The following is a 25,773-nucleotide window of genomic DNA, read 5'->3' as shown; positions in this document are numbered from 1 at the left end:
TATGTTATTTATATTTCTTTAGTACCAGAACGGTGGAAGGGAAAGTTGTCGCTTAGCTGCAATTGTCAAAATGGGGCCGAAAGTGTAGGAATAAAATCGATCGCAGGTGCCTCGTTAAAGCGTGCAACGCGCTTTAAACAAGTGCGGATGACTGTGTGGGATCAATGGCATGTGACCTCACTGCTTTATGCCGATGTTGATTGGCTGATAGATTAATATTGGTTGAATGAGGGATTTTTTGATTGATTGACTGACTGTTGTCGGCATGTCCTTCGTATCAGGACAATCTCGCCATATGTTCTAATATACTCGTTGTTACACAATATTGCGCTGCTGTTTAGGAAATTCGTAAATAAATAAATCTTGTTCCTAACTAATCGTCGGTGTCGGGCGTTATATCTTTATCTTATAAAAAGAATAATTAGAAACTGCGGAGGATTGATTTGATTGATTGATTGTAGGGTTTAACGCACCGACGCAACGCTGGCGATGAGGCGCGCCGTAGTGGAGGGCTCCGGATCAATTTTGACCACCTGGGGATCTTTAACGTGCGTCGAAATCTCGTACACACGGGCGTTTTTGCTTTTCGCCTCCATCAGAAAAGCGGCCGCCGCGGCCGGGAATCGAACCCGCGACCTCGTGCTCAGCAGCGCAACGCCTTAGCCACTGAGCCACCGCGGCGGGTAAACTGCGAAGGAAAAGATCATGCAATTTACACTGCAGGGACGGCGAGGAGTACACTACCGGCGATGAATAAACAATTCATTTTGCCCTTATTGCATTTCTGCGTACGCACGCTTGATGAAAGTGGACCTAGAATCATGGCGTCGTTTCGTTATGCCGCAAAAGTGGAGTTAACTTCTCTGGACCCGGGTTATATGCGAGTATATAAGTTGCCTGTTTCTTTCATTTAATGGCAGAGACCAGATAAACGGTTCAAATTTGCGTTGTGGAATTTCCCGATTGCCTTGTTAATATAGTTTGATGCTACTTGTAGTTGGCGAAAGCAGTTGCTTAGTTGTACCTTTTGTTTTGTTTCAGCACTTTTAGAAAAAGAGCCAATCTTCAAAGACCTGTGTAAGTTATGGCCGTTTTTTTTTGGTCAGTATCTCGTGGTCCTAGCATGTTCCTGCTTTTTTTTTTTATCGCACGTCGGTAGGAACGTTTGTACGGATATCCAAACCTTGAACCTCCTTACTGCTGCATCGTGTAAGTTATCCATACAGCCAATGCCTACAAAAGGTACATAATACGGACTTTCGGTGAAGTCGTGGGTTAGCTGTTCGATGGTATTGGTGCCATCGCTCACAATGCCTAATAACCAATCGCACCGGGTGCGTCCCCTCAGTTGCATCATATTTCGCGTGCTCCCTGGAAATTATTTGTTCGCGATGGTGGTGTAAAACCTTGGAAAATTCCTTCAATTCGAAAGTAAGTATACGGAATTTTATGGGATGGGTAGGCTGCCCGAAAAGAGCCTACACTTGTTCTCCGTAGTTGCGGTATCGCAGGAAATATCATTCACGTTTGAAGGGGAAGCCGCTACTAAACCCGTGCAGTTTCATCTTCTTCAGCTGGACACACAGCCAATAGGGGTGCGTCTGCGGTTTCCGCAGCGAATTTAGCAGTAACTCATTCGTCAGGGCGACGGCTGAGAAGCTGCTGCGATGCCAGTTCAAAGCCATGAAAATAAAATACTGAGCCATGTCCTGCGTTCCGAAAAAAAAAAAATAATACGCCATCCTAGTTTCACCGGGAGGAATAAACTTGGAAGTTCACTCTATCTCAGTAGCGAACGGCACATCGGTACCTGTAAGAAGGCTCCACTCCCACAAGGCTCTGCCAAATAAATAAATTCCCCCTCTCTCTCTCAACACTTGTGGCAGTTTAGTGCCTCACGCCCTCTTAGTCACAATCGGGACTACGACAGCCGCCAGGCCATGGCGTGTTTACTGCGCGGACAACTCATTCCATTTTCCGAGTGGTACAAAGCCGACACTTCCAAGATGGCGAAGGACTACAGTTAAGCGCGTTGATAGGCTACATCTTGTCGTTTATATATAAGCTGCCAAAGGGGTTTCAAACCATTCTTATTTGTTAAAAATGCATAGATGTTGCGGAAGTTGTTGGTCCAAAAATTTAACTGGAATACACAAAGAATATTTTGAATCGCGCGGGCCTGCTCCCAGGTCGTTGCCCTTGCAACCTAGCAACCGGAGACTCCACCTGCAGGCTGCTAAGTCCAAAGGGGAAGTCGTTTCTAGCAGTTAGTCAAGAGGACATCGACAGTGTTTAAGGCGAAGGCCGACCTGTAATAGGGTTATGTGTGTATATCAAGATATCAAGTGCGGAGCATTGCTATCCCAGAAATGATTCAGTTTAGGTTTACGGCCTTTCAATTTGAACCTTTAAACAGGGGAACGCATCGAAGGAATGGTTTTCAGCAGGGTCAGCGGTGAAGGCGTTTGTCCGTTTGAACGAGACAACCTGCGCGTGCTTCATCGTGCAGACCAGATGCTTCTCCAGGATAGCCAGGCGGCGCTCATCAAGTACGACATCCAGAAGGTGACGGACAACGTGGTGGACCCGCTGTTCACGGTGGTGCTCATAGCGCGCATCGTGGACTCGCTCACCATCCCGCTGCTGCTGTCTATCCTGGCGGCCGCGTACGTGTTCCTGCCCATCAACGAGACGCACACCAAGGCCAAGAAGATCCAGCTCATGACCGGCATCAGCTCAACGCGCTACTGGTTCATGAGCTTCATCATCGACTTGATGTCCTACACTATCGCGAACTTCATCGCCCTGCTTCCCCTGTTCATCCTCGATCCGCACGGGGTGAACAAGTCGAACATCCTACTCTGTGAGTCTGGCAACCTGCACCCGCTTGTGGCAGTGCATCTGTCGAGCATGCCTGCTGCTCTAGGCGAGGGGATCACGTTAGATGGTGGTCTGAGCGTGGGGACTGCACGAAAAGTGGCAGTGGGTGGACGCGCAGCCCTCACTTATTTTAAAGACGATAGTCTTTCTTGGGCTATTTAAACCCAGAAATTTTGGTCTGTCTGTATTTCTGTCTGTCTGTATGTCTGTCTGTAAATTCAAATCGCCTTGCGCAAACCTTTAGTGTGTTTACCTTGGAATGAGCGCGACGGTACAGGAACAGCATGAGAGGGGAGCGGGAAAACAAAAGGGGGCATTTCCTTGGCAAATGTCTACAGACTATCGTCTTTTGACGACATTTGCAACGAAAGGAGCAGATACGCGGCTAGTTTTTTATTTTTTAGTGACAGCTATCATAGTTTATTTAGTATACATGGTGCACTTGTCTATCGTGAAGCGCCACAGAAATGGTGTATACTCATTCTAAGACGAGTACTTATGCGTTCCTAATGCGTTCCTTCTTGCGGTGAGAGGAATCCTTGATCGCAGAAAAACAGCGTTTTGCACATAAGCGCATTACCGCTAATTTACTTACCTGCGATAGTACGCAGATGATGCACAGAACGGCAAAGAGAGATCTGCCCGAATAAAAACACCAATTAGACACTGCAACAAAGAATTCAGTGCCATTTCACTCTGCGAAGGTGGATAACGAGCGGAGGTGTTTGTGCGTTATTGGTTAGCCACAAACTTCTGCTCAAACCATATGTCGGCGTACGCCCTCGTAAGCACACTCATTTGTACTCATTTGTACTTACGAGTACGTTTATGAGTGAGTAGAGACCCACACAGAAAGAGTACGATGATGAGGGAGTACAGACCCAGAAAAAAGTGAGTGCGATAGCGAGTGAGTGCAGACGTGAGTATATGTACTCGCGATTACTGTACTCATGAGTACTACTCGCGAGTGCATGTACCCGTGAGTACGTTTATGAGTGAGTAGAGACCCAGACAAAGAGTACGATGATGAGTGAATACAGACCCAGAAAAAAGTGAGTACGATAACGAGTGAGTGCAGACGTGAGTACATGTACTCGCGATTACAGTACTCATGAGTACTACTCGCGAGTGCATGTACTCGTGAGTACGTTTATGAGTGAGTAGAGACCCAGACAGATACAGTGCGATGATGAGTGAATACAGACGCAGAAAAAAAGTGAGTACGATAACGAGTGTGTGCAGACGTGAGTACATGTACTCGGGATTACAGTACTCATGAGTACTACTCGAGAGTGCATGTACTCGTGAGTACGATCACGAGTAGTGCATATTCATGAGTACACTTGCGAGTACTTCACTCACGAGTACATTCACTCGCGATTAGTACTCATGAGTACTGTACTCGCGCTTAAACTTGTGAGTGATCACATACTGTAGTCCCGACATGCGTGCACGACCCTCACGCATTTCGCGGCGCCCTTTAAGGTGTTAAGGGGGAATACTGCGACTCTCTTCATTCACTTTTCCGTGATGTTGCCGCTCATGGCAATTTTTCTCGTCACGGGGTTGACACAGTGAAAGCCCGGGAAAAGGTGGGTGACCTAGCTCAACTTTATTCATTCAAATTGTTCGAAGGGAATGGTGCGGAAGGCTGCTAGCAGGCGCAACGCACGCTAAAGCCACTCTTTTCTGGTCTTCAGAACCAATAAGCAGAAAAGCTTTCGCCTGTTTGTTAGAGAAAATGGTGAAAAAGGAACCAACTCGTACAGGCTGAAAGTGCTCTCTGACTTCTTGGCTCGGGATAAGTCGAGTGCACAGACCCGGTGCAGCGCGTAAATGCAAGTGGTTGATTGCGAGAACAATATATCAGAAACACATTTTAATACGAGTAAATGTGTGTATAGATGAGTACAAGTGAGTACAATGAGTACAAGGGAGTGCAGATTGAGTACAGACTGAATACAAGTACAAGTGACAAGTACAAGTTCAGTACGAGTGAGGACATATTGAGTACTAGTACAAGTGAATACAGATCGAATACGAATAAGTACAGGTTGAGTATGAGGACTCGTGAGGACTAAGAGTTTGAGTACAAGTGAGTAAGTTTACAAATGAGTATGTGATGAGTGAGTACGAGTGATGTTTTGTACAGACGCACTGTTTGAGTCTGAGTTTGAGAGAGTAGAGCATGAAAACAAAAATTGTGATTGAGTTTGAACGAGTTCTTTTGGTTTTGCTGACATATGGCTTGAACCGCACTGTCGCACCGGTGAGCGCTCACTGGAATCGCGGCCACGCCGACATCTTCTGTTTTCCTCCTGCCGGTATTCGGGGTCCCGACGGGTATCGCGCTTACGATTGGCGTCCGAGGCTCGATCGTCGTCAGTGGTCTACGACCGATGCGTTCGCTCCCATGGCCGCCTTTTTAAAAAGTAGGCTTCACCCTGTAATGCACAATGTGTGAAAGCCAGCTTACCAATATCAAGCTTACGCAAAGCTTCTTAAAAGCAGCTTTACTTCCAAGTGCAAATACTTAGCTTGGAAGGAATTTTTCCGGTGGCAATATACGTAATCTTAAATCAAGATATCAAGCACTGGAGACCAACTACCCAACACGCTTCCGAAGGGAGGCAGCTTGTGTAATAGTTCCTCCGTAAAAGTCTCACCCAGGAAGCAAGAAGTCTCGGAGTGAAAAATTAACGCTTACTTCCTTCACGGCCGCGACCTGTATGCGCCGGGCATCCTGTTTTTTTCCGTGCTGTTGCCCGACTAAACCATGAAGATACAAATATTGATGAACACTTACTCCACAATCTGCGTCAACTGATAAGTATTTCCTAAAAGTAATGCACGGCTGTAGCCACAAAACTAGTGTGAATGGAGAACCTAGAACTCAAGATAAGCATTACTACCATAACACCAGAGCAGCAACGCGTCCTATAAATACCCGCTGTGGTGGCTCATTGGCTAAGGCGTTGTGCTGCTGAGCACGAGGACGCGGGCTCGATTCCCGGCCGCGGTGGCCGCTTTTCTGATGGAAGCGGAAAGCAAAAACGCTCGTGTGCACACGATTTCGGCGCACGTTAGATTCCCGGGTGCTCAAAATTATTTCGGAGCCCTCCACTACGGCGCGCCTAATGGCGTGCGTTGCGTCGGCGCGTTAAACCCTACAATCAATCAATCGTCCTATAAATGCCCGAATTAATCAATGAACCCCACTTTCAACACGTCGTGCAAGTGCTCGGCAGTGATTTTTTATCTCAAATACTCGCACGCAGCTACCTACTTCTTGCTGTTCTCCTTGTTCGGCGTGGCGTTCATCCCCACCTGTTATGTGACGTCATTTTTTGTGGAGACGGCGCCAGTGGCCTACTTCGGCCTAATCGTGGAGAGCTTTATCACCGGTAAGCATCGTTTCGCAACGCACAGCCTGTCCTGTTTCCAGCAGGAGTGCTTTGAACATTTCTGACTTGGGTGCATTTTTTTTTTGTGGGGATAAGTAGCTGATGACGTATTTATCATGTGTGGCAATGTCATTTGCTTGAGCGCGCGACTGTTGTTTAATCAGAGACGTTTTTAATGGGTCCAGTCGCAGTTTCGGTTTTTAGCGAGTGCCGCGGGGGTTGGATTTTGTATAAATTTATTTATTTATTTATTTTAACATACTGCAGCCCCTATTGGGGCTATAGCAGGAGTGGGTACATCGCACAAAACCATGCATCGAACAACTTTAACAATAAAAGCAAAAAAGAAAGAAAGAAAACACGGTAACGATAAAACCAGGTGTTCGAAACGCAACATAAGGGAAGTATACAGTTTTAGCGGCATGGTAAAGGGGTTACAGTAGATCAACCTAATATACACATCTAAGTACAAAAGTGCACTCATACAAAGGGGGAGAGGAAACAAAGCGGTACATGTGCGTAGCTTACAATAGTTGTATTTTACAAGGAAATGCACGCAAGTCTAGAGAGCGCACGTGGCCAGGCAACGAATTCCAACGCTCAATTGTTCGCGGAAAAAAGTTATATTTGAACGTGTCTGTGTGGGGATGATACGGGGAAACGTTAAGGGTGTGATTGCTTCTGGTCTGAGTGGGGTTTGCATATGTGACATATTTGTTAGATGACAGGCGATATGAACAGTGAATGATGCGGTGAAAAAAGGTTAGTGATTCTATTTCACGACGGGCAGTTAAGGTGGTTAGCTCTAGAGATACGAGGGCTGTGGTTGGTGAAAAAGTACAGTCATACCTGCGACAGATGAATCGGATGGCTTTCTTTTGAACGGCTTCAATTTTGTTAATTTCGCCTTTTCGGTAAGGGTTCCACAAGGTGCATGCGTAGTCGAGTATCGGTCGGATTAGTGTTTTATACATGAGGAGTTTGGTGTCTTTCGGTGCTTGGCTGAGTGTGCGCCGTAGATAACCCAGTTTCTTAAGTGATTTTGTACATATATATTCGATGTGTTTCGACCAGGATAGGTTACTTCTGAAAACAATGCCAAGATACTTATATTCTGAAACTCTTTGAAGGTTTATGTCAGCGGATGAGTACGTGAAATTAGACAGGGAACGTTTGTGAGTAAAAGACATGGATACTGTTTTGCGGAAATTTACGGTCATCTGCCACGTTTTACACGACGCGCGAAACCTAGAAAACGACTTGTTTAGTTTTTGGTGACATTGCGGTGAGCTAATGGTGTCATATAGTACGCAATCGTCCGCATAAAAACGGATTTTAGAATTGATGTTACCAGGCAGGTCGTTCATGTAGAGCAGAAATAGCAGTGGTCCAAGGACCGAGCGCTGGCAAACTCCAGAAGTTACGTTAGATTTATTGGATACGGAACAATTAAATTCTACAAATTGCGCGCGATCTGAAAGAAAGTTTTCTATCCACTTGACCAAGACAGGGTTGTTTAATATGGCAGTTAGTTTGCATATCAGCTTAGTGTGAGATACCGTGTCGAATGCTTTGGAAAAATCGATGAAAATGGCGTCGACCTGCTCTCCGGAATCAAGTGAAGAAGAAATGTCGTGAACGAATTCTGTTAATTGCGTAACCGTGCTGAAACCACGCCTGAATCCATGCTGAAACTGAGATAATAAGTTGTGTTGTTCTAAATGCTCCACGATGTATTCATAAATGATATGCTCCAGTAGCTTACAAGAGTAGGAAGTCAGTGATATTGGTCTATAGTTAGTAATAATATGCTTTTCTCCGGACTTAAATAAGGGAATTACTTTTGCCAGTTTCCATGAGCTAGGCACTATGCCAGTTTCAAGGGATTTCTGAAATATGACAGTAAGATATTTGGAAGTCCAAACGGAATAACGGACCAAGAACGCATTGGGAATGTCGTCCGGACCTTTGCATTTCTTAGTGTTTAAGTTTAATATTAGGTTGAGAACCCCCTCTTCGCTAATAATACTGTCCGGTATTGATAAGAATGGGCTTGTACTATAAAAAACAGAAACTTCAAGGTCGTCGCGAGTGAAAACAGACTCAAAGAACCTGTTGAAAGCTTCGGAAATTTCCGCAGGATCTTTGGTTGTTTCATTGCCAATGGAAAATGACGCGATTCGGCATCGCGGGGCAATATTGATGACCAAAACTTGAGTGGGTGGGTTATTAGATAATAGGGTCGGAAGTTCTACTCGAAAAAAGTGGTTTTTTGCGGCGTTTATTTTGATCCGGAGTTCTTACTTTGCCTGAAAAAATATACCGTCATCATAAGAGGAACGGCGTGACCTCGCCTGCCTCATCCTACGTACCCGACGTGAAAGATGCAAGATGCCACGCTTCATCCAGGGAACGTTAGTATTTTTCTTTTTTGTTTTGATCGGTACAAATTTCAGAGTGCAAGTTTTCACCAACTGTTCAAAGAAGCCAACTAAAGCATCAACATCGTTGCGTGTGGCGAGTGCTAAAAATGATTCAAATTTATCGGCTAAACAGTCGAGAATGGAAACGTCATCAGCACGGTTAAAATCGTGAAAGGAAGTGACCACGAATTGCCGTTTCGCAATCGAACATTGCATGGAAACTAGCACTGCCTTGTGATCCGAGATACCGTCGATAATTTCGCATTTACCCACGTTATGTACCATATTTGAACTTACGAATACCAAGTCAAGGAGTGCATTATGCCGGGTGTAGCCAGTTACGATGTGGGTAAGCCCGAGGGATAACGAAAAATCTATAAGCTCACCACAAATATGGGAGTCGCGGCCGTTGTGAGTCAAGGAAGGCCAGTCAACTCCAGGGGCGTTAAAATCCCCCATAAGAACAAGATGCTTGGTGCCGAAGTTGTGTGCGTTTGCGAAGTCGTTAAAACGAGTGTGAAACATATCGAGGGAGGAATCCGGGGGGCGGTATATGACACCAATTACAATGTGAAGTTTGTCGATGTGAAGTTTGCACCATATTGATTCAATGACAGAAGGACTAGGCAGGACTGAGAACCTTAAGTCCGACCGAAAGAGCAAGGCTACGCCGCCGCCTCGGCCGATTCGTCGATCGACACGAACCACGACATATCCGGGTGGTGTAAATTCAAAGTCATATATAGCATCGTGGAGCCACGTTTCTGTTATACCAGTGATGTGTGGGGAATATATGTCGAAACGAGAGAAAGGAAGTCGGGGAATTTGCGTGTTATGCTTCTTGCGTTACGGTTAATAATAGTTAGTTTGGGTGAAGAGCTACGGGGTAGTCAACACTGAGTTCCACGGACGAGCGGCGCACTAGAACTGCCGGAATCATTGAGGGGCGGCGATACGCCCTGTGAAGGAACTTTCGGAGAAGTCCCAAGTTTATTTGTAGCACGGCTATGGTAACCAGAGGCCATAACTAGAACATTCGATGCGTCGTTCCAGTTGTAGCGAACGTTGTCGATACATACATGGTCATACACTACTTTAACTGAGGAGCCATTATTGCGGAAAGTGGAGGTCGCGTCCCATAACTTCTTGCGGATAGACCGCACTCTAAAAGAGTAATCTTCGGAAATTCTGAAATCGGAGTCTTTAAGATGTTTGGCGTTCTTCAAGAGAGCCATCTTGTCGCTAAAATTTAGGAGTTTCAATATGATCGGACGCGCCAGCCTTAAACGCGGTTTGTCTAATCTATGTATGCGCTCTACGCGTGGCATTTCCATTTTCATTTTCTGCGTGACGAGTACAGACACACTAGACAGTATAGATTCGCCACTCTCGCTGGAGTCCTCTGGGAACCCGTGTAAGATAATATTATCTTACCTGGATTGATTTTCGAGCTCGTCTATTTTGAGACTGAGCTGTGCCATTGTTTTACTCGCCAAGGCACCTTCAGTGCGTAAGGCTTCGCACGCAGTTTTCCCCTCGCAGACAGCTGTCACAGACTCGAGTGCCGCCACCCGTGATTCCAACGCATCGAATCTTGCGTTGAATTGTGTTTTTATGTCTGCTATATCGCTAGCGATTTGATTTTGGCTTGTGAGTAGCTGAGAAAGCATTGACAAAGCGGTAGTATTTTCGAGCTCGTTTTGTATAGCGTGGGCTGACGGAGTAGACAGTGTAGCCGCCTCCGAAGATGTATCTGAACTTGTCCTAGATCGCGTTGCGGGGCCATCTGAGTCTTTGAGAGGCTTATTTTTAGAACCAGGGCCAGGATTTAGTTCGATGTCACCACTAAGAATCAGGCGGCAAACATCATGCAACGCATGCGAATATAGCTCACGCAGATCTCACGCAGTATGCATGGTTTAGGTAACGTACCTGTGTAAAGAAGACGAAAGGATTGAGCATGGTGCTCGAGCTGCTGCCGCCTTGCCCACTGGTGAAGCACGGTGCAGCCAGGACTTTTATACCCGCAGTGGAAGACGTCACATGCCAGTGACGCTCGGTGAATGGATGATCAGTTGTGACATTCTTGCTTTGGTGGGCGTGCAAACCGTCAGCTGAAGTGCTGCCGGATCCAACGATGCTATCAAGCACGGATAGCGCATGATAGCTTAGAAGCACGCCGTCGGTCAGGTGCGCACGCAATTTCGGAAAGTCTGTCGATGCCGTAGCAGTAGAACGTGTCGTTTCCAGCGTGGTGACATTGTGGAACCATGGTCCGGCCAGGCAGCAGGCAATCTGTGTAAAGAAGACGAAAGGATTGAACATGGTGCTCGAGCTGCTGCCGCCTTGCCCAATAACGCTGTCCACGTGACCACACAAAACTGTGACGTGCGCCGCGCCGGGCAACCCACGCAAGTGCAGCGGTATTCACCCGAGGGAGCATTTCAGCGGAGACATCCGAGGTAGATCGTGACGTCACGACAGGTGAACATTCGCTCGACCAGCTCCTTCCCTCACACGGAGGATGCGACTGTCCGACGGACATCACAGAGCAGAGTTGCCGTAGCACTGTCGGTTCCGTGTCGGCGGCAGTTTCTGCTAATACCCGTACGTACTGGTGTTGTCAGCCGCTTAATTAAAAAGCGACCGTGGACGTGATGCAGGCGCTGCGAGTGCAAATTGCTGCTGCGGCTAGAGAACCAAGCGCGACGCTCGAGGCAGTGGGTGGGCATACGCGCGCTGGTACCAGCCGGCTGGTCTGCCTACAGGTCCGCCTACAGATTAAAGGTCGAACACATGGAAAGGGAGAGATGCAGCGATGGCGTAGAGGTAGAACACCCGCCTCGCGTGCAGAAGGACCGTGGTTCGAATCCCGGTACCGGACAATTCCCACCGGATTAAAAAAAAAAATCCGCGTATTGATGGAATTGCACAAAGGGACTTGGTGTGCGGTCTGACCAAGGTATATATAACTGGTAGCGAAGCTTCCATAGAAGCCCATACGTTCAGAAAATGGCGGCTCTTAAGCTTCTCATGGGGCTTAGCGCCATCTGTGTGAGGAGGGAACACTTCCGGCGGAACAAAAAAATAAACAGGATGTGACGCAAGATCCGGTCAGAAAGTGACGTCATTGTGGTGGCATTAGCGGGAAAATTTGACTTCAAAATAGCTTTAGCAGGCCTCTGATCGCTGAGAGCTCATGCCATTGCAAGGCGACACAAGTTGGCGAGCCCTTAACGTGTGTACTTCAAGTCAACGCCAGCGTAATTAGTACGGACCCGTGACCAGAGAAACGTACCTAAGCATACTGTCATAAGATTCGCCTCGGCGTTTATAAAAACATCCTGCATTTTCTCTGAACCTTTATTCTGTATTCATGCCTTCCATTGCTGTATAAAAACAATCAGTTGTTTATTTTCATTGCAGTTGGTGGCGAACCGGGAATCGAGCACATACCCCCTGCTGCCCCCCCCCCCCGACCGGAATTTTTTTTCAGCCTTGGGATACAGAGCATAAAATGACACTTGACCACTCTCCCTGGCCCCCCCCCCCCTCATATCAATAACGTGCCCACTCCTTACCCGGATACAAATTTCTACCAACGCCACTGCTAGGTTTAATTGCGTCGCACATACGCAGGTTGCGTGCGTGCCTGAAGTATAGATCAATGTTATATAATGCTTGCTCAGTTTGTGCACTTCTGTTCTAAGAGACGAAATAACGCATAGTCATGCTATAATCAAGATATTTGAACTTTATTCCAGATAAACATAAAACAACTTTACCACACTGCACAAAATCAGCACGTATACAATAAGTACAAAATGTTCGTGGGCACTACATGCATTGTGATTTTCCTTACGCGCCGAAAAATTGACTTTACCCGTAACACATAGCATTGCGAGCAATGAATAAGCGTCAACAGCAGAACTACGTCGAAACAAGAGAAAAGAACTAGGCACTGCATCTTGACGCAGGAAACCGGGCCGCAGGAATGCCGATTCACGAAAGTGAAGCGAGCACACTGCAGCTGCCCCGGCGTCTTATCAAGTAGACATGGATTTCTACAGAAGTTCACTCAGCATTCACGCCTGCAATTTCCTGGTTGCATTGTTAGGCAAGTGTCGTAACAGACAAGTAAAAAGATGAAAAATGGATCAATGCAAGAAAGCGACGGCAGTATGTAAAAGCACATAGCAGGAACGATCTGGCAGCAGCGCAGCACGGAGCAGCACAACACAGTACTGCGATGGAAATAATGCTTGCGCATACAAGTGCGGGAAACAACGATCACTACAAGCGTTGTAGTGCAATAGAGAAGGCACTGAGATGGACAATTAAAGCGACTCGTTTAAATTCGAGTGGTACTACGCTGAGAAATCCTAGAGTAATTGCCACCACTCGCTCCGAGCCAGCCTGAGGTGAAATAAAGAGATAACTGACATAACAAAGCTTTAGACCCATTTTTGTCGAAGCACCACCACGTCCCCTTACACAATCCCCGTGCACGTATTAACAGTGCTACAGTTTCGCGTTACCTGTGGATATGAGAGGAAAATGGTGCAGCGAAATGCCAGGCGTACGGGAGTTGCTGTTGCAACATTGTACAGCACATCGTTTCCGCAGGTACCGAGGAAAGCGCTCCGCTCCAACCGTTGGCAGCATGGTCGCGTAGTTCATCGTGCCCGCCGGGCACGGTACTAAACGGGTTCACCGACGATACAACCCACCTCGCCATTCCACGCACAGCAAAAATTAAGTGCACACCAAATTAACAAGGAAAAACGAATGCAAATGCGCACCACCAAAACACGCGAGGGGCGTTTCCTAGCAGACGAACTTTAGGAGCGCATTTCTGAACACTACGAGGACTTCATCACAGAGCAATGACATGTGCCATTCTTCTGAGGGCGCTACAAAAAAAGGTTTTTGAGAATGAACAACATTTTCATAAATTATTTGCACACTGGGCCTAAATAAATGGGATTCAGAAATAAATATCGTTCGTAAAATATAAATGTTGTTTTATTGTAGAACAAAACTTTGTTTTTTGTTACTAGTGTTTGTTCCCTCCTCACCTACTCGCGCTTCAATCGCCACTCCCATAAGCCCCCATGCTGATATCGCTGGCCATAGGTTCTGAACCGCTTTTCGCCCGAAGCTTCGCTACCATGTATATTTACCTTGGCCTGACCCCGGCGACCGTTGCCGGCAATGCACTCCCTCACCAGAGCAGGATTGGCCACCCTGGTGTAATAACGGCCACAACCTCCCATGAATACGCCAATTAACCCACGGCCCTCAGTCCCTAGCGGCTGCGAAGCAACTGACCCCGGCGGCGGTCAGACCCCTGACGCAGCAGAGGGTGCTAAGAATCCCTGGATCCGGACAGGCCGCCAATGGAATCTGAACCTGGCAACGTTTAACGCGCGAACCTTATCTAGCGAAGCAAGTCTCGAGGTGCTGTTCGAGGAATTAGAGGGCATTAAATGGGATGCAATAGGGCTTAGCGAGGTTAGGAGGGCAGGCGAAGCCTTTACGGTGCTGAAAAATGGACACGTCCTATGTTAGCGTGGTCTAGAGGACCGAAGAGAACTGGGAGTGGGACTTCTAGTCAATAAAAGCATAGCTGGCAACATAGACGAATACTATAGCATTAACGAAAGGGCAGCAGGTCTTGTAATTAGGCTCAATAAGAGGTACAAGCTCAAGGTAGTGCAGGGCTACGCGCCCACATCGAGCCACGACGACCAAGTAGTGGAACGCTCCTATGAAGATGTAGAATCGGCAATGGTTAAAGCAAAAACACAGTATACGTAGTTATGGGGGACCTCAATGCTAAAGTAGGCAAGAATCAGGCTGGAGACAAGACAGTTGGGAACTATGGTCTGGGCTTTAGAAATAGCAGGGGGGACCTACTAGTTGAGTTTGCAGAACGGAATAACCTACGCATAATGAATACCTTCTTCTGTAAACAGGAGAGTCGGAAGTGGACCTGGAGGAGCCCGAATGGGGAGCACAAAAATGAAATAGACCCCGTATTATGCGATAACCCTGGCGTCGTGCAGGATGTGGAAGTGCTCGGAAGGGTGTAGTGACCACCGTATGGTAAGATCTCGAATTAGGCTAGATTTGAGGACGGACCGCAACAAGCTAGTACGAAAGAAGCCGATAAATGAGCTAACAGTAAGACGTAAAGTAGAAGAATTCAGGATCGCGCTGCAGAATCGATATTCCGCTCTTAACGAGGAAGCCGAGTTTACGACACAGGAAGCCAGCGACAACCTTACACCCATTATCACGGAGTGTGCAGTAGAAGTCGGGGGCAGGCTAGACAGGATACTGGTAAACTTTCACAGGAGACGAAAGATCTAATCAGGAAACGGCAAACCATGATAATCTCCACCGCAGCTGACAGAATAGAACCAGCGGAGCTCTCGAAGTTAATCAATAAGCGTAAGACAGCTGACATACGGAAGTATAATATGGAGAGGATCGAATACGCTGTAAAGAACGGAGGTAGCCTGAAAGCAGTGAAGAGACGTCTTGGCGTGGGGAAAAATCAATGTATGCACTTAAGGATAAGCAAGGCAATGTCATCACAAATAGGGATAAAATAGTCAAAGTGGCCGAGGAGTTCTATAGGGATCTGCACAGTAGCCGGGACATACAGGATAATGCCGAACGAGACAGTAGTTCAGAGCAGATAGACATCCCACCAGTAACGACCGAAGAAGTAAGGAAGGCTTTGAAAGAAATGAAAGGGGGCAAAGCACCTTGTGAGGATCAGATAACAGCAGACCTCTTGAAGGATGGCGGAGAAATTGTCCTTCAAAAACTGGCAAACCTGTATACGCAATGCCTAATGATCGCAATGGTACCGGAATCTTGGAAGAACGCGAACATCATCCTAATCCATAAGAAAGGCGACATGAAGGACTTGAAAAATTACAGGCCGATCAGCTTACTGTCAGTCGTCTACAAGGTATTTACCAAGGTAATCGCTAACCGAATTTCTGCAACCTTAGATTTCAGTCGACCTAAAGAACAAGCAGGGTTCCGTAAATGTTATTCAACAATGGACCATATTCACACGATCAATCAGGTGATAGAGAAGTGGGCTTCATATACTGAACCCCTATATATAGCCTTCATAGATTATGAGAAAGCATTTGACTCGGTCGAAACCCTAGCAGTCATTCAGGCATTACGGAACCAGGGGGTAGATGAGCATTATGTAAAAATACTAGAGGATATCTACAATGGGTCTACAGCTACCATCATCCTCCATAGAGAGAGCAGTAAAATACCTATAAGGAAGGGTGTCAGACGAGGAGACACAATCTCTCCAATGCTATTCACAGCATGTTTACAAGAAGTATCCAGAACGTTGGATTGGGAACAGGTGGGAGTAAGGGTTAATGGAGAATACCTCAGTAACCTCAGATTTGCTGATGACGTTGCCTTGAGAAGTAACTCGGGGGACGAATTGCAAAGCATACTTTCCGCACTGGGCGAACAGAGTAGAACCGTGGGCCTGAAAATTAATATGCAGAAAACTAAAGTAATGATCAATAACCTCGGGACAGCACAGGCGTTTGAGATAGGTGGCGAGGCAGTGGAAGTGGTAACCGAATATATCCACTTAGGCCAAGTTGTGACCCCAGATCCCAACCATGAGGCAGAGATAATTAGAACGATCAGAATGGGGTGGGGTGCATATGGCAGACATTCTCAGATAATGAATAGCAGCCTACCATTGTCGCTGAAGAAGAAAGTGTATGACAGCTGCATCTTACCGGCACTCACCTACGGGGCAGAAACTTGCAGGCTCACTAAGAGGGTTCAACTTAAATTGAGAACGACTCAGCGGGCAATGGAGCGGAAAATGATAGGTGTAACATTAAGGGACAAGAAGAGAGCGGAGTGGGTCAGGGAGCAAACTGGTGTTAAAGACATATTAGTAGAAATTAAGAAGAAAAAATGGACGTGGGCAGGGCATGTAATTCGAAGGCAAGATAACCGCTGGTCATTAAGGGTAACAGAGTGGATCCCTAGAGAAGGCAAGCGTTGCAGGGGGCGGCAGAAAGTTAGATGGGCAGATATCAAGAAGTTTGCATGAATAAATTGGTCACAGTTGGCACAGGACCGAGGCAATTGGAGAATAAGGGGAGAGGCCTTTGCCCTGCAGTGGGCGTAGATAGGCTGGTGATGATGATGATGATGATGATGATGATGACATGGAAAGGGACCCGTCATCGCACGCGTCTCCGCCCCGAGAACCGGTTTGGCTGCCGGATGACTCGCCGCGTCGGCCGCTCCCGCGCGCATCCAACCTGCTAGATATTTTGACGGGCCGCGTCGGAAACCGGATTGCTCGGACGGGCATGTGTCCCCCGCTTTAGGCTTAACACTGCCGCGGATATTCGATCGCCGCTCTCATAAGCGGTGCAGATGACGAGCTTTAGTGCAAGTTGCCATCAGGTCACTCCCTCCTTTCTCCTATGCACAGCTTTGTTTGCGACTTGAGTCCCATTTAGGGGAGAGGTAACAAGCTATCACTTGAGCTACCTGCGCCTGCCTGCGCCACTTCGCGGCCGCGGCCGCCGCCCGCACGGCGCCTTGCTGGTGGTATACCCGGCTCCCTCAGTGCGCCTGTCGTGTATGCGCCGTGTTTTCGCGTCCATTGTAATACAAAACAATAAAAACAGAGTGCCTGGGATCGCTGTACAAGTTAGGTCGCGGCCAGCTGCCCGGTGAGCCAACGGAATTCCGGCGGCTCGCCGCGAACGATCGGATCAAATATTTGTAGCTCGAGAGCAAAATCTCCGACCTCCGATCGGAGCGGCGAGCCGGCGGAAATGTTGGCATTAGAGAAGCGGCTAAAAAACTCTCGACGTGTTGGGATGTTGTTTATTTACTCCACATGCAAGTAGATGTCGATCTCTCCAGGACATCCGCTGGCTGCTCGGTTGCGTTACTCGCACTTTAAAATTGATTTCAAATTTTCAAGGCTGTATTTGCCGCTGATATTTTGCAGATGAGGTATGTGTGTCCCCACCAATCTATCTCCCAAGTTACCCCGCCTTCAAAATTTTGTATCAGTACTCCTGTAACAAAGGGGACATGAAGACAAAACAAGAGTTGGGTTAATTAAAGATTGCTTTGTCCTGATAATTATGGCACTAATTTTATCGGATACTTGGAACATGGGAAGCAGTGGCGACTCCCCAGACAGTTTCCGGCAACTTTTCTATGACGTCGCAAAATCTTGTTTTTCGTTTGGCGGCCGCTCACCTGAACGATCGGAATCATGAATTGGCGATTGTAGGAGGGCCTCGTGATCCGTTTGATCGTTACACTTGTGGTGTTAGGCCCAGTTAACACACTGATAATTATATTTTAGTGCTGGCCCATAGTATGTCACTCCTGCCCGTATCACGTCACTACATGTAGCGCTAAATTTAAAAACAATGCAGTACTTCTGTCGTTGTTTGTGTTAAAAAACATCTCTCGCGGCTGGAGGGGAGCTGAGTAAAGCCAGTTATTTCAAATTAAACAAAGTTGTATTTTATATTCATGACTCCTTTAATGTCTGTGTTTCATATTGAAGTTTTGTTTTTCGAAGCTGCTTTTTGAGTATTAGGCGAGCTGTAGTGAAGGGGAAAACGCTGTGACGTACCCGTTTGTGACAGCCGTTGGAACCTTTAGCGTTGTCGAACAGCGGCCGTTGGATGCTATGTGCGCTAATGTGGAAACAATTTCAGGTTCAGAAATATCGATCTTCGTAGCCGCATTAATAAAGCGTGTCATGGCCCTTCAACTAAGTCGCTCTTGTTTCCGTAGTCCTTGTCTGGCTGCCTGCTATTCTCGAATAGATCGGCGGAGCGCCGTCCTGGATCAATGTACATATCATTGTGTTAGTAATAATAACAGCGCGGTTAAAGGAGCGCGAAAGCGATTGTTTTCAGCACCATCGCGACATATACTCTCAGCGTATGCTCTTTAGCTAAGGTGGTGCATTTTCCGAATCTCCGGGGAAATTGTGGTGGGTGTGTCGTAACTAGCACAAAACGCTGCCGTGAACGCCGCTCACTTGAGTCAGGGAAAGAGGGGACTGTCAGGGGCTCAAGCGTGTAGCAATGCCCTTGATCGCCGGATCATCGAGGTCGGCGTAGTGGGTCAGGGGGAGCTGAAAATTGTCTCCGCGGCAGAGACGACCTGTAAGTGTGCTCGACGTCGCGGTTCGCGCACCTCTTCAGTGTCGAACGCGTGGCTTCCGGGCCTGGCATGCATTCTCCATGGTAAGAGAGGACGTATGAAAATAGTACGCTAACCACACTGGAAGTTGATTCCGCTCTACGTTAAGCCTTGACATTTGCAAAACCACAGAGAGACGCGTGGTGACTGGATTTGGGCTTATGGAGAGACGAAATGTGATCCTGGTCCAGTAGAACTCCCAAACGGCTCAAACTCGGACGTGCAGGGAGTGTCGCAGCAGTTTTACCCCGAGAGCGTTGCTAGGCTCGTTGAGGGATTTTGCCTGGGCGCGAGCCGCGCGTTATTGGCGGTGCTTCATCGAGCATTCGCGAGGCACGTCATCAAGCACGTGCCGAAAGCTTGAAGGGGGCGTCGCAGGAGCTGTAGCGTGTAAATATGGAGGCGGGATGGGCACGCTTGAGCACGTAGTGTGGGGATGCCCATAATAACACTAATACCGTAATAACCACCTGTGAGCAGTGGGAGGAAATGTTTCGCTGTCCAGACCAGGAGGCTCAAGATTCGCTGGTCGCCGCCAAAACGGTGGCCACCATCGTCAGCTACAGGGCTCGCCAATAAACGTGCTTCTTTTTTTTTGCGACATTCTGTCGCAAACTTCGTGTGATTAGCCTGAAAGCCCGCCGAGTGTTAACAGCTTGAAATTGCTTCAGAAGTTGATATTGTTCAGCCAAATTAGACTAAGAGGACGCATCTGCAGGTTTTCTGCCTTCAGCGGCGGAGTGGGTGCAAAGTGTGCGGCGACTGCGCATGCAGGAACGGTGACCAGCATCGTGCTCTTCCTGTTCGACAACAACGGAGTGCTGGCGCTGAAGGAGCAGTCTCCGTACCACCGCGTGCTGGCCAAGCTGGAGCTGCCGCTGCGCATTGTGCCCAACTTTGCCGTCAACCGCGGCGTGGGCAACGTCAACAAGCGCCTGCTGGGACAGGTGGTCTGCTGCAACCTGCCCCTCAAGCTGCTGCGCATGATGTGCCTGTACGAGCGCCGACAGTTCGGCGCCGCGCGCTTCACGCCCAACGAGACCGCCTACTGGGACCGCATGGTCGAAGGCTGCCCCGGTGAGCATGCAGCTGCACGCGAGCACTCAGACGCGACTATACTGTCCATCTATTGCCCTAACCGACCTTTCTTCTTTCCTTCTACTGCCCACCCTCCTTGACTGTTGCCTCTCTCATCACACGCACTTCCGACTAGCGGATACATTTCTCCTTCCGCCGCACTCCCCTTGACTCCATTCTCTAATCATACCACTATCCCGTATTTTCCTTCTCTACTCCACCTTTTAACCCACTCCTAGCGCGCTTCCACCACCACTTCATTCCATTCTAAGTCATTCGCTCCGCGGCCCGTTCCCGCTAATTTTTACCACCCCCGTCTACCCCGCAGCTGCCAGGACCCACCCTATAACGGTACACTCTCTTCCAACTGCTCCTACGTCGTCTTTTTATCACCTCCGCCATCCCACTCTACCGCTTCCTTTTCCGCTACTCTTCCCCTCTCGTCCCTCCACATAGTTCAAAATTACTTCTGTGATCAGATATAAAGGCTGGCAGCATCAGGGTACCCGAAACACTTACTGTCGATGTGTCTGAGGGAATACTTAAAACGCTGTGGTTGATTCCTCTTTCATAGGAATCGGTAAAACACGAAAATGAAATGTGCAGAGAAATCTGCAGCTGAGCATGTTTTGGGGGTCGGTGGATGTCTTGTGGGTGTGCTTGGCGAGCGACGTCCTGCTGGCTAATCGCTTCGGAGAAGGTGTGCTGGCGTCATTTCCGTGATGGATATGACGTCAGTGAAATAATGATGTATCCCGCCATAAAACAATTTCGTGTTAAAATATAAAACCCTAAAATGAACAACCCAAAGTATAATGTATTCCTTAGTACTAAAGGTTGCTTCCCCACAAGAACCTGTGTAAAGGGGTGCACCCTCTACAGGCCGCTTTTTCTATCGTGATTTCTATGACAGAGGAATCCAGCACAGTTTTTATGAGCTATACTGTACCCTTCGATATATACAAGTTTGTCACTGGTGCATCTCAGTTTGAATTGAAACGTTTTTCAACGAGCCACAAGCGCTCTGAACGATGTCGGCTGTTGCTGACTCATTCAAATAGAATTTATAGGCATCGAATTGGCTAGTGCCCGTGTGTTATGCCACGTTGAGGCGGAAACTCGCAGAAATGACCTTCAGCGAAGTTTTACGAAATGTGGAAAGTAGAGATGAACATTTATTGGGCGTGAAAACAAAAATTTTCTGAAAATTATGCACAAGTGAATCCAAGCGCCACTCAGACAGCCCAATGCCATAATCATTGTCTCTTACTCGCTTCACCGCGGAATATTGAAGAACATGGGAGCATGTCAGAGAAGTTATCAGGGGTTCCGCGGAAGCGGAAATAATTTATTCCTTGGCGTAGGAAAAAACTATCGCCCCTTCGTCTAGCGATAGCGATAGTTGAAACGCCCAGCGTTCTCATGAGGCATTCGTTCGCTCTCTTAGGCTCTCTTAGGGGTTTCAAGGGTTCAAAGATTTTACGTCACGAGACGGCCCCACACGGGGCACCTTGAGCAATCTTGGTGACGGTACTGGCGATACCGCGGACCCCGAGCCCCCAAACATAAGCTGGATTCAACCATGGCGATGTGTTTATAGGTGGAGGGTTAGAAACCACGAACGGTGGCCGTCGGAGCCCAGGTCAAGCTCCGGCGGATGGGATCTCTGCCTGTTCACCAGGCAGGGAGCTCCGGGACCTCTTTGACCATCAGGGTAAAGTCAAAGAAGAAAGTACCCCCGTCCCCTGCTTCTATACTATGATATATGGCCTTTTCTAAACCTCCCCCTCCCCCCATGTGATCGGCCCCCGAAAAGGGGCCGCACCGAAGTTTCATTCCCACCTCTGTCAACAACTGTCTTTCCAACAAACGTGAATAACTCCCGTTTTCTTGTGATCGAGTCAGCTGACCCAACGAGACCCATCGCTTCACTGTCGGTATTCCTTGTCTCGAAATTTCTGCAAAGCACATTAGGTGAAAAGTATGAAGCCAAAAAGCTCAGGACATGAGAAATCCTTGTCGAACTCAACAATGAAAAATTCCCCGCATTTCCCCGAGGGGAAGAATGTGAAAGTGCGAATGCAGGAGTTGAATTTGCGCGGTTCGGTAATGTTCGCGAAAGAGAGATCACACACGCACACACAACTACAAAGAAAGAAAGATGCATTTATTCACAGACACCTATTTGTGTTGTCGTTGTACTTGATTGCTAGAGCGGATCTCAGCTTTGAAATTTCGTGTCAGTACTCCTTTAAGCGGGTGCATTAGCCCTTCTCACGCCCGATTCCTAGCCAATCCCCCACGTGGGTATGTGCCATGCACAGACACCTATTTGTGTTGTCGTTGTACTTGATTGCTAGAGCGGATCTCAGCTTTGAAATTTCGTGTCAGTACTCCTTTAAGCGGGTGCATTAGCCCTTCTCACGCCCGATTCCTGGCCAATCCCCCACGTGGGTATGTGCCATGTCAGCGGCCAGGCAGCGCGCGCCCATCTCCCCCCGTTGCCAAGGAAGACGAGGAGATTCCTGGCCTATCCCCCACGTGGGTATGTGCCATGTCAGCGGCCAGGCAGCGCGCGCCCATCTCCCCCCGTTGCCAAGGAAGACGAGGAGCGCGCGCACCCGCAGCTGTTGCTATGTGGACGGACGGCGGTCACCGGAATTCAGGGTCGCTTATAAAGTGCATTCGCACTTAAAACAATCCCGCACACTTCTTGCCCAAACTCGCATCCATCATCTGGACATCAGGATTTCGCCCCACCGGAGCCTGAACAGCTCCCAGGGTGTGATTTCAGAGTCGGATCTCCTTACAGAAACAGATTCCGACCTTCTTGAAGGGTTAAAGGAACAGGGCGTTACAGCCGTGCGCCGCATCACAATGCGCAGGGATGATAAGATAATCCCCACCAAACACATTATACTGACCTTCGACCGATCGACACTTCCGCAATATATAAATGCAGGCTACACCCGATGATCTATTCGCCCGTACATACCGAACCCGCGCCGCTGCTTCAAGTGCCAGCGGTTCGGGCACAGCACAACCTCTTGCCGGGGCAAAACAACCTGTGCGAAATGTGCAGCGCAGGACCACCCCACTGACAATTGCAATTCTGACAACCTCACATGTGCAAACTGCAGGGGCCCTCATGCGGCCTACTCCAGGAGGTGCGAGAGATTCCAAGTGGAAAAGAAAATAATCAATCTAAAAGTGACAGAAAACATTACCTTCCCAGAGGCGCGGAAGAGGTTCGCCTCTTTCCCCCTGGGGAGGTACGCCGACGCGGCTTGGTAGGGGGCGGAGCGGCGTCTGGTTTCGGCGGGGACCCAGTACCGCGAGTCGGACTTGGTCCCGCCCCCGCCCTCCCAGGGTTGCCCCAGGCAGCCCAACCAGCCTCTGCACCGCTCGCTCACCCAGCAGCGGCTGTGGTGGCAGCAACGTCTGTTGGGGATGCCGCCGCATCCACTGCTTCCTCCCCACCGGCCCAAAGCACACGCGAGGGCACGGAGGAGATGGATTCAGTCGCAGCGACCCCCTCCCCCGCCTCACTGCCTGTGCCCTCTGTCGTGCTCCCCACGCCTTCGGCACTGGCAGCGCAGGCAAAGAACGCCCGAAAGGGTACCACGTCAAGGGGGCCCAGTCCGCTGGGCACCCCCTTGCCATCAGATGACGACATGGACGTCGAGCCCTTCCGCCTTTCATCGCAGCGGAAGGAACGGGCTGCGACGTCCAGGTCAGTAGAGAAGGCCAGAAAACCCCTTCCAGGAGTCCAAGCCCCGAAAGACCCTACATAAATAATCACTCTCCAGTAGCTATAACACATCATAATGGGAAGAGAAAACATAGTTCAATGGAACTGCAGAGATTCTGCATGCCAACCAGCCAAGTTTAATGTGTGTCCAGGAAACACATCTGAATTCCAAACACACCAATTTCTTGAATAGCTTCCTGGTATACAGGAAAGACAGGGATGGCTGCACACACTCTTCTGGCGGTGTGGCCATAATCGCCCGCAAATCCTTAGCATGCCACCCTGTCACCTTGAACACCGTCCTTAAGGCTGTAGCCGTCCGCACAATAATTTTTAATAGGTTGATAACGGTATGCTCCATCTACATATCTCCTGATCTTGCACTTCTGAGCTCTGACTTTGAGGTGCTGGTCGACCAGCTTCCTGAACCGTACATCTTAACAGGCGACTTCAATGCACACAATTCTCTTTGGGGCTCTTCTCGCACGGATGCCCGAGGTCGCCTGATAGAGAAGTTTTTAACATCCTCTGGAGCATGCCTTTTCAACAAGAAACAGCCTACATACCATAACATAGGACACAATACATACTCAAATCTTCACTTGGCTATTGGTTCGGCAATTCTCCTTCCATGTCTTGAGTGGGGAGTGGGCACTGACCCATATGGCAGTGACCACTTCCCCACTTCACTAACATATATAGGTAAAGGCCCAAGCAGTTCATCTTCCCATAATAGGTTCAATGAAGCACGAGCCAACTGGAACACATTTACAGAGACATCGAAACTACACCACACATCCATAGGACACCTACACGTTGAAGAAGCCACCCAACTCCTCACGGCGCACATCCTCGACGCCGCCGAAAAGTCCATTCCCCACGCCTCTGGTGCCCCGCGCAACCAGAGGAGGCTGTGGTGGAATGAGGACTGTAGGCGGGCGCGAGAGGCCCAGAACAAGGCGTGGGGTATCCTTCGTCGGTACCCCACGTCGGGTAACCTTATTTTGTTCGAACGGGCCAAGGCGTTTGGAAAAAGTGTGCGCCGTTAGGCAAAACGAGAGAGTTGGCACACCTTCTTGACATCCATTAATTCATACATGGACACACACAGTCTGGACACGTATACGCAAGCTCAAAGGACAACAGACACACAGCCTGCCCTTGGTTAGCACAACAGGGGACACACTGGAAGACCAGGCTAACACACTTGCACAACACTTCGAACACGTGTCTAGTTCAGCACACTACACAAACACTTTCATAAAACACAAAACATCTGCAGAAAAAAAGCCCTTACACGACAAAGACAAATCAAAAACTTCTTATAACTGTGAATTCACTCTCTATGAGTTGAGGGCTGCCCTGAGCACGTGCAAACCTTCAGCTCCAGGCGCAGATAAGATTACATACACCATGATACAGCACCTACACCCAGACACTGTTGAAACACTTATACACCTATACAATAAAATATGGCTTTCGGGGCACATTCCACGTTCTTGGAGGGAGGCCATAGTTGTGGCTTTCCTAAAGGAAGGGAAGGACCCTTCCTCTCCCGCCAATTATCCTCCCATTGCCCTGACAAGCTGTCTGTGTAAGCTCTTCGAAAAGATGATAAACAGGAGACTCGTGTACTTCTTAGAGTACAACGGTCTTCTTGAGAGCTGCCAGGCGGGCTTTAGGGCGGGGCGATCTACGAACGATCAACTCGTTGCGTTAGAGTCATATATTAAAGATGCTTTCATCCATAAGCAGTACTGTATGACAGTATTCTTTGATCTTGAAAAGGCGTACGACACTGCTTGGCGGTACGGCATCCTCAGCGATTTGAAGTCCTTTGGCATGTCGGGTAACATGATGAATACGCTTGTTAGTTACCCGTCTGAAAGAACGTTTCGCATGCGAGTTGGAGCTGCACTCTCTAGGGTTCATGTGCAGGAAAACGGCGTGCCGCAAGGTGGTGTTCTGAGTTGCACTT

At 48.4% G+C, this 25,773-nt stretch overlaps 1 protein-coding gene and 1 long non-coding RNA gene across 5 annotated transcripts in view; one reads left to right on the top strand and one right to left on the bottom strand.

Annotated features, from left to right (window-relative positions):
* The window catches only part of LOC144174997 (phospholipid-transporting ATPase ABCA3-like), a 107,505-nt gene that overhangs the window by 60,000 nt on the left and 21,732 nt on the right, over positions 1 to 25,773 (top strand). For 2 of the 4 annotated variants that reach the window (XM_077704006.1, XM_077704003.1), the window contains 4 exons: positions 1,042 to 1,077; positions 2,510 to 2,863; positions 6,159 to 6,284; positions 19,742 to 20,044. In XM_077704006.1, the coding sequence (XP_077560132.1) occupies positions 1,042 to 1,077; positions 2,510 to 2,863; positions 6,159 to 6,284; positions 19,742 to 20,044 (819 nt within the window). The remainder of the gene's footprint in view (positions 1 to 1,041; positions 1,078 to 2,509; positions 2,864 to 6,158; positions 6,285 to 19,741; positions 20,045 to 25,773) is intronic. The other 2 variants (XM_077704004.1, XM_077704007.1) reach the window with 2 other exon arrangements.
* Positions 5,012 to 11,110, bottom strand: LOC144174998 (uncharacterized). Its single transcript, XR_013323581.1, has 2 exons — positions 10,640 to 11,110; positions 5,012 to 5,324 (listed from the first exon to the last, which is right to left on the bottom strand). It is a non-coding gene; the product is annotated as an uncharacterized LOC144174998 (long non-coding RNA).

This window comes from Haemaphysalis longicornis, unplaced genomic scaffold (genome assembly GCF_048455015.1).
Source record: "Haemaphysalis longicornis isolate Haplotype H1 unplaced genomic scaffold, Haemaphysalis longicornis Haplotype H1 scaffold_3, whole genome shotgun sequence".
NCBI classification, from domain to species: Eukaryota; Metazoa; Arthropoda; class Arachnida; order Ixodida; family Ixodidae; genus Haemaphysalis; species Haemaphysalis longicornis.
Note: the sequence above shows the minus strand (reverse complement) of the source record. Positions and strands in the feature narration are given on the sequence as shown.